The sequence below is a fragment of the Arachis hypogaea genome, chromosome 16 (assembly GCF_003086295.3).
Source record: "Arachis hypogaea cultivar Tifrunner chromosome 16, arahy.Tifrunner.gnm2.J5K5, whole genome shotgun sequence".
NCBI lineage: Eukaryota > Viridiplantae > Streptophyta > Magnoliopsida > Fabales > Fabaceae > Arachis > Arachis hypogaea.
In genome coordinates this window covers 23,086,317-23,096,092 of record NC_092051.1, presented here as the reverse complement: position 1 = coordinate 23,096,092, position 9,776 = coordinate 23,086,317, and the positions used below count along the sequence as shown (strand labels likewise).

The following is a 9,776-nucleotide window of genomic DNA, read 5'->3' as shown; positions in this document are numbered from 1 at the left end:
AAGTTTGGTTATTCTTTACCCTTATATATTAACTAAAAGAAAAAAGAATTGCTGAAACACTATTGCATATAATAATTTTGTACTTAAAGTATTTGAAATAGTACTGTGGTAGGAAGTTGGTAAGGTAATAATAACCATTATTTTTTCATTATGAGAACAGTGAATATTATAATTCAATTAATATAGTTCGCTATGTCAAAGATATTATCTAAAGACCTTATAATATGTTTATTAAAATTTTATTACACACTTTAGTTCGATTCATGTGTATTAAATGACACACATCAATATAATTTTTATATTTATTATTTAATAGTACACATATCATAAATCAAATTAATTAAATTCAAGTTTAAATATATAGTTTGAATATCACATAGTTAATAATATTTATATAATTATAATAAAAATTATTTATATAAATTATTTAATGATTTTTTTATGTATAATAATAATATAGTGTTACAAATTTCATAATAATTTTTTTATATATAAGTGAAACTAGACTTAAAAAATTTTATTTGGACTATCAAAAATAAAAAATAGAATAATATTTTTTTTATACAATAAATTTTATACAAAAATAAATTTTAAAATAAAAGTAATAACTATTAATATCAATCAATAGGTATTCATTAAGTTTTATATTAGAACACGCCCGGGTTTTACACTAGTTTTACTTTAAAAGGAGAAGGTCATGGGAATTGGGTTATGATCATGAGGCATGAGCACACCTTGAAACTCTGACATCCTTCTCCACTCATCGCTTCGCTTCTCTTGTTTTCTCTTCGCTCCACACACACACTCACACTCTACATTACACCTTGTCCATCTCCAAGAGATGGTAAGAGCTCCTTGTTGTTCAAAAGTTGGATTGCACAGAGGTCCATGGACTCCCCGAGAAGATGCATTACTCACCCAATATATTCAATCCCATGGGGAAGGCCAATGGAGATCACTCCCTAAAAGAGCTGGTACCATTAATTGAATTTCCTATCAATCCACATCCACCTTTCTCGTCTATATATCCGTTGATTATTGTTGTATGTGTATGCAGGCCTTCTTAGATGCGGGAAGAGTTGCAGGTTGAGATGGATGAACTATCTGAGACCAGATATCAAGAGAGGCAACATAACACCCGAAGAAGACGACCTCATCATTAGAATGCATTCACTCTTAGGGAACAGGTGGTCCCTCATCGCTGGAAGGTTACCGGGAAGAACCGACAATGAAATAAAAAATTACTGGAACACCCACCTCAGCAAGAAGCTCCTCAGGAGTCAACCCAAGAAGAAGAAGCAGAAGAAGAAAGACGCACAAGCAGAGGAAGAGGAAGAGGCAGAGGCAAAGAAGAAGAACAAGACCGTCGTTTATTTACCCAAACCGATTCGAGTTATTCCAAGAACCAAAAGTACCCTAACCTTGGAGTCCAATTCAGGAAGCGCATCAACGAGCCATGAGAAACAAGAAGTTGCGAAAGAGGTAAATAATATTGATGACGTCATGATTTGCAGTAACGACGAAGAAGATGAGGAGCTTGGACTATTCCTCGGTGGTGATGGTGAAGATCAATACCATATTGACCAAGTAGTCAACGGATCTGATGACGTGGAATGCGGGTCCCCTGATTTTCTCGGGGATTGTGGATCCCTTGAGAAGTTGTATGAAGAATACCTTCAGTTGTTGAACATGGATGACGCCATTCCTGACCAATTCGATTCTTCTGCTAAAAATTTTTTACTGTAAAACTGTAAAAATACCCCTGTACGTAAAAATATCTTATGGAAAATATTAAAATAATAATAATAATAATTGGCCAAAGCCAAAATGTTATTTTATTTAAGACAAAATTTTTGGTGTCTTTCAATTGGGTTCCAAATTTATTGAACTTCTCTCTTAAGGTAAATATTAAACATTTAAAAATTATTTATTTTTATATATTTTAATATTTTTTATTTTTATAATAAATTAGACAATTATACGTAGATACTAGATATACTATAGTAATTATCTTGATTTAATTTAGGGTTTGGTTAAATATATTTTTAAAGCATTTAATATATAAAAAGAGTAACAAAAATATTAAAAGATCAGCATAATTTCTTATTTTTAGTTTTTATTTAATTATTAATATTTAAAAATATATACTAAAAGTATTGTTATTTAAATTTTTTTTTATTAATAATAGGTTTATTATTATAATTTTTTTAATAAGAATACATAAAAAGTACATAGTATATAAGATGTAATAACTCAATAAATATTTTTTTAGAGAATTCTGTATTCTTTTCAATAATCAGAAAACTTATTTTTCTCTCAAAAAAATAATCTAAGTAATAAGTATATTATTAAATTACTATACTAAAAAATTAGATTTATAAATAAAAATAATAACAAAAAATAATAAATTCTATTAGTTTTTTAATATTTTTCAAATAATAATATTAGGGACATAAACGAAGTTAGACTTTTTATCTAAAGGAGACCAACATAAAAACTATAACTAAAAAAAAATATATATATATATATATATATTGTTCATACCCTGGCCCAATAATAAAGGTCCAGGATCCAAGCAAATAGACCCAACCCAAAGGGTTGGCCCTCACCCAGTACCAGCCTTCATCCCAAGAAGTCGGTACTGAACACGACCTGCTCCAAAGAAGTCGGATACGAGGGTTAGCTGGCAGATAACACTCATTCGAATGAGTAACTGCCCCTAGAAACTCTCCAACCACTTCATAGAGCCATATCTTAACTTCCCTAAGATATGGGAACGGTTATCCACCTAAAAAGGTGGCACTACTCCAGCGGTGGTTATTGGTTCACCACTATAAATACCCTGACACCCCTCAGGTATCACTAAGTCCAATACATTCTAAACTTGCTCACACTCTTGCTAACTTAGGCATCGGAGTGTCCTTGCAGGTACCACCCCCCATTCTTTCGCACGTACAAGTCGGACGGAGGAACACCGAGTTTCAGGTTCACTCGATAGTCACCTCCCTCACACGTTTGGGCCAACCAACGCCATCCGGCCCACTAATCTCTGGTTACCCACCGTAACATTGGCGCCGTTGCCGGGGACCCGTGAGATCAACCAGTGATGGCGGAAAGATCCCCTGAAGAGGGTCATGTGGAGACAGATTCCGAACAAGAGAATTTGAACACTGAGGCAGATCAGACCCTCCATCAGGAAGTCAATGACCAACATAGGGAAGGCACCTCCGGAATCAAAAATCCGAAGGTGAACTCCTCGGAGGGGCGCGAGTCAGAAAAAGAAGGACCCTCCCACGCTAGTGAACTTATGGGATTAATCCATAGCCGCCTCGAACAGCTAGAACAGGAGCGGGAACGACAAAGGGAAGCTGAAAGGAACCTAAAAGAGGAGATGGAGCGACGAAAAGAGTTAGAAAGAAAACTCCTAAAGTTAGAATCCTCCCTCAAAGGTCGGAATTCCCACGACGATAGGGAAGATTCTCCCTTAGGAGAGAAAGATCCGTTTAGCGAGGACATAATGAGGGCAAAAGTTCCGAGAAACTTTAGAAGCCCCGATATGGACCTCTACGATGGAACCACCGATCCAAAGCACCATCTGAGCAACTTTAAAAGTCGGATGTATCTGACCGACGCTTCTGACGCTACGCGATGCAAAGCTTTCCCGACAACCTTGTCAAAAGCAGCGATGAAGTGGTTCGACAGTCTCCCTCCGAGGTCAATTACCAGCTTTGAAGACCTCTCAAGAAAATTCTTGATGAGGTTCTCCATCCAGAAGGACAAAGTAAAACATGCACCAAGTCTCCTGGGAATAAAACAGGAGGCCGGGGAGTCCTTACGGGCCTATATGGAAAGGTTCAACAAAGCATGTTTGGAGATTCAAGACCTGCCCACCGAAGCAGTCATCATGGGGCTAATCAATGGTCTTAGAGAAGGTCCCTTCTCACAGTCCATATCAAAAAGACACCCCGCCTCTTTAAATGATGTACAGGAAAGAGCTGAAAAATACATCAATATGGAAGAAAACGCTAGGCTAAGAGACCCGAGTTTGCGACTCGGACACCCTCCCCCAACGAAAGAAAGGGAGAGGGAAGCGAAGAAGAAGGAAGAGCTCGGCCTCGATAGGCCAAGGAAATATCAATCTTATACTCCATTGAAAGTTCCCGTAGTGGACGTATACAGAGAAATTTGCAATACTGAAAGGCTGCCTCCCCCCAGACCCATTAAAAATAAAAAAGGGGGAGCCGCGGGGATTACTGTGAGTACCATAAGATATATGGGCACTCTACAAACGACTGTTACGACCTTAAAAATGTGATAGAAAAGCTGGCCAGAGAAGGTCGGCTTGACAGATATCTCATAGAAAGGTCGGACGGCCATGGAAAAAGAAAGCGAGAAGATACGGATAGAAGAGACCCACCACCACAAACTCCGGAGAGACATATCCATATGATCTCAGGAGGGTTTGCGGGATGGGGGCTCACAAAATCCTCTCGTAAAAGACATCTCAAGAGAGTTTACCAGGTTGAAGAGGGGTCCTCCGACCTCCCAACCATTTCATTCACAAAGGAAGATGGGCGAGGAATAATCCCTGGGCACGACGACCCAGTGGTAATCACCATGATCCTGGCAAATGCCCATCTACACAGAACACTAGTAGACCAAGGAAGCTCAGCAGACATCCTCTTCAAGCCCGCTTTCGACAAACTAGGTTTAGATGAGAAAGAGTTAAGAGCTTACCCCGACACCTTGTACGGATTAGGGGACACGCCGATAAAGCCACTAGGATTTTTACCCCTCCACACCACCTTTGGAAAGGGGGAAAAATCAAAGACTCTGAGTATAGACTTCATAGTCATCGACGTGGGGTCGGCCTATAATGCTTTAATTGGCAGAGCTACCCTTAATCGACTCGGAGCGGTGGTATCGACGCCCCACCTCTGCATGAAGTTTCCGACCTCGTCGGGGATAGCAACGGTGAGGGGAGATCAGAAGCTGGCAAGGAAGTGCTACAATGAAAGCCTAAACCTGAGAGGAAAAGGCAAAGAAGTCCACACAATAGAACTCGGGGGAGCAAGGGTTAAAGAAGAGCTGCGACCACAGCCCGGGGGAAAAACTGAGGAGATTCAGGTCGGCGAAGAGGAAGGAAAAAACACTCACATAGGAGCCAACCTAGGGGAAACCCTAAGACAAGGGTTGACTAAGCTCCTAAGAGATAACTCCGATCTCTTCGCCTGGAAGGCCTCCGACATGCCTGGGATAGATCCTGAGCTCATGTCTCACAAGCTCTCGGTCTACCCAGGGTCCCGACCTGTGCAACAAAGAAGACGCAAGCTCGGCCCAGAGCGAGCCCTAGTAGTAGAAGAGCAAGTGCAGACGCTCCTAGAAGCCGGCTTCATCAGAGAAGTCAAATACCCAACATGGCTAGCCAATGTAGTGCTAGTCAAAAAACAAAATGGTAAATGGAGAATGTGCGTCGACTACACCGACTTAAATAAGGCATGTCCCAAGGACCCTTATCCACTACCAAGCATTGACGCCCTAGTGGACTCTAGCTCGGGGTATCAATACCTGTCATTCATGGACGCCTACTCAGGGTATAACCAAATCCCGATGTATGAACCAGACCAGGAAAAAACATCATTCATCACGCCCAGAGCCAACTATTGCTACGTGGTCATGCCATTTGGATTGAAAAATGCAGGGGCCACATATCAGAGGCTGATGAATAAGGTGTTTGCCCCCCACTTAGGGAGCTTAATGGAAGCATATGTCGACGATATGTTGGTAAAAACCATGGAGGAAGTCGACCTCCTATCCGACCTCTCACAAGTCTTTGATACCATAAGGTTGCACGGGATGAGATTAAATCCTGCAAAGTGCGCCTTCGCAGTGGAGGCAGGAAAATTTCTAGGATTCATGCTAACACAAAGAGGGATCGAAGCCAATCCCGACAAGTGTAGAGCTATCCTAGAGATGAAAAGCCCGACTTGTTTGAGAGAAGTCCAACAGCTGAATGGCCGACTCTCCAGATTTTTGGCAGGATCAGCATTAAGATCCCTTCCACTGTTCTCCCTACTAAAAAAGGGGCACCAGTTTGAGTGGACTCCCGAATGCGAGGAGGCGTTCCAGGAGTTCAAAAAGGGTTTGAGCCAACCTCCTATCTTGACCCGACCTATAGCTGGAAAAGACCTCGTCCTATACCTATCCGTGGCAGACAGGGCTGTCTCAGCAGCCTTGATAAGAGAAGACGAGGTCAGTCAACACCCAATCTACTTCATCAGTAAAGTTCTACAGGGCCCTGAGCTAAGGTATCACAAATTAGAAAAGTTTGCCTACTCCTTAGTAATAGCCTCTCAAAGGCTACGGCCTTACTTTCAGGCTCACACAATAAGGGTCCGCACGAACCAACCCATGAAGCAAATCCTCCAAAAGACGGATATTGCAGGAAGAATGGTACAATGGGCAATAGAGCTCTCCGAGTTCGACTTGAAGTATGAAACTCGGACGGCGATTAAATCCCAGTGCCTCGCCGACTTCATCGCAGAATATGCAGGGGATCAAGAGGACAAACCAACTACCTGGGAACTCTACGTGGATGGATCCTCCAATAAAACAGGAAGCGGCGCAGGCATAATACTAGTAGATGAAAGGGGAACCCAGATAGAGGTTTCCCTCAAGTTTGAATTCCCAGCTTCAAATAATCAGGCAGAATACGAAGCCGTGATCGCAGGATTGAAGCTGGCAGAAAAAGTCGGTGCTACGAAGGTGATGGTATACAGCGACTCCCAAGTGGTGACCTCCCAAATAAGTGGGGAATATCAGGCAAAAGACCCAACTATGAAAAGGTACTTGGAGAAAGCCTCGGAGCTCCTGGGGCGCTTTGCAGAAACCGAGGTGAAACACATAACTCGGGATCTAAACAGCAGAGCAGACGCCCTATCCAAGCTAGCAAGTACCAAGCCAGGAGGAAATAACAGAAGCTTGATTCAAGAGACTCTCCAGGAACCTTCAGTGGTAAAAACGGAAGACACACTAGAAGTCTTTGAAGTGGTCGGATTAAACCTCGGATGGATGAACCCCTTAGTCGAATACCTAAAATTCGACATCCTCCCTAAGGAGGAAAAAGAAGCCCAGAAAATCCGAAGGGAAGCACAACACTATACCTTGGTGAAAAATGTTCTCTACAGAAGGGGGATATCAACACCATTGTTAAAGTGTGTACCGACCTCAAAAACCACCGAGGTGTTGGAGGAGGTACATAGCGGAATCTGCGGGAACCATCTCGGAGCCAGGTCATTGGCCAGGAAAGTGATCCGAGCTGGATTCTACTGGCCAACCCTACAGAAAGATGCCACAGAATTTGTGAAAAAGTGCCAGCCGTGTCAGATGCATGCAAATTTCCACGTGGCTCCCCCAGAAGAGCTCATTAGTATCACTTCTCCATGGCCCTTTGCAAAATGGGGAATGGACTTGTTAGGCCCTTTTCCCCAAGCGCCAGGACAAGTTAAATACCTAATAGTGGGAATAGATTATTTCACAAAGTGGATAGAAGCAGAACCACTGGCCACCATCACTGCACAAAGAAGTCGGAGGTTCCTCTACAAAAATATAATCACAAGGTATGGGATACCTTATTCCATCACCACAGATAATGGGACCCAGTTCACCGACTCCACCTTTAGAAGCCTAGTAGCCAGTATGAACATCAAACACCAGTTCACTTCAGTGGAACACCCACAAGCCAATGGACAAGCCGAAGCAGCCAACAAAGTCATACTGACAGGGCTGAAGAAAAGGTTACAAGATGCGAAAGGAGCTTGGGCTGAAGAGCTCCAACAAGTACTATGGGCTTACAGAACAACCCCCCAATCCGCCACTGGAGAAACACCCTTCCGACTAGTCTATGGCGTAGAAGCCATGATCCCAATAGAAGTCAATGAGCAAAGCCCAAGAGTGATTTTTCACGACGAGATCGGGAATATACAGGGGCACAAAGAAGAGCTTGACTTGCTCCCTGAAGTCCGAGAAGAAGCCCAGATAAGAGAAGCAGCATTGAAACAAATGATGACTATAAGATACAACAAAAAAGTCATTCGAAGGAGTTTCACCCCTGACGACTTAGTCTTAATCAGAAACGACATTGGAGTCAACAAATCTGGGGAGGGAAAGCTCGCTGCTAATTGGAAAGGATCATACAAGATCAAGGAGGTCTTAGGAAAGGGCTATTATAAGGCGACCGACTTAGGCGGCACCGAGTTACCAAGGTCATGGCATGCTTGTAATATGAAAAGGTACTACAGTTAAAAGCGAACTCTACTCCCTGATGTACTCTTTTCCCAGCTTCATGATTTTTTCCCAGAATCAAAGGGTTTTTTCTGGAGAAGGGTTTTTAACGAGGCATCATAGTAGGGGCTAAGGGAAATAAATTATCAAAAGCCCTTAGTAGCAATAAGGTACCCCCTCAATTAATAAAGATCTCTTTCATTTTAAATATCTCTTTTAAAATTCCCTTTTTATTTTCTTTCTACGAAACGCGCCGATTTAAGCTCGACAAAACGTGAAAATCCCATGAACCGACCTAGATGGTCGTCAGGATAAAACGACGAGGTACAAGTCGGCGTAAAGAGGCTATAGAAGTCGATCATGATAAACTCGGGAGCAGTCCGACTCACAAGACGGAATGCGAAACCGAGTAAAATTAAAATGAATCGCAAAAGTAGCCTAAGTCACGAAAAACTCAATAAAACAAAATTGAGTACTAGGAATAACAAAAGAGATAAGAAAAAACTAAGAAAAATAGTGAGGCTGCCTTGAGGATCAAGGAAATTCAGTAAAGCAGGCAAGTCCCAAAGAAAAGGTTTTTTCCAGAAAAGATCAAAGAGTCAAAGGAACCACGAAAAGCATGCGCGCATAAGGTAACTCAAAACCCTTATCCAAAAAGGGCATTTATTTAACGCTAAATTAAACCCTTATTAAAAAAGGGCATTACTGTTTTGTTTACGGCCTTAAAAGGCCAAAAAATTGTTCAAAACACCAACAAATAAATATAAAGAGTTTAAAAAGAGGGGCCCACAGGCCGGGCCCCAATAGCCAAAATCACTTTTTTAGAAGATCACCACCAGCAGAGTCAGGGGAACGCCAGGAGCAGGAGTTGAAGAGGAAGTCGGGAGGATGGTAGAAGAACTCGGAGCGTCCTTAGAGCGAGGAGGGGACTCTACGATCCTCTGCCCCCGAGTCTTTAAATCAGACTCAGATTCCACTATGGGGACAGGAGGATCCACGATGGCACCATCAATAACAATCTTATCAGGGTCCAAAGGAGAAAGGTCCAAGTCAGGAGCAATAACTCCGACCTGTTCCTTGAAAATCCTCCAGGCCTCATCAGCACCATCCGCAATAGAGTCCTCCAACTCGGTGTAGGCCTGCCGAGCATTCAGCAAGTCGTTCTTTACAGACACAAGATCAGCAAATAAACTATTGTAGCTGGCTTGCGCTGCTTTCCTTAAACCTACCTCCATGTTGCATTGAGCCTGCAACTTCTGCCCCTTCTCTCTGAGGCTGTCCCTCTCCTCCATCAGTTTGGCGACTTTCCCCTCCAACTCCTTCTCATGCTCCTGATATATACGAAGCCTACCCTCCAGCTCCTCGACCCTCGAGGTCGTCCCTAAAGAGCTGAGGGGAGTCTTCTCAAATATATCCAAGAGTTTGCCACAAACCCCCGCCGTCTTGAGACTCTCCTCAACCACAGTAGTGAGGTAGTGCCGAACAGAAACATC

The 9,776-nt window shown here is 42.4% G+C and overlaps 1 protein-coding gene across 1 annotated transcript; it reads left to right on the top strand.

Annotated features, from left to right (window-relative positions):
- Positions 1 to 704: 704 nt before the first annotated feature.
- LOC112754126 (uncharacterized) lies at positions 705 to 1,850 on the top strand. The gene is made up of 2 exons (XM_025801714.3): positions 705 to 974; positions 1,058 to 1,850. Exons 1-2 carry the CDS (start codon positions 842 to 844, stop codon positions 1,744 to 1,746), a joined length of 822 nt encoding a protein of 273 aa, XP_025657499.1. The 5' UTR covers positions 705 to 841; the 3' UTR covers positions 1,747 to 1,850.
- The last annotated feature ends 7,926 nt before the right edge of the window (positions 1,851 to 9,776 follow it).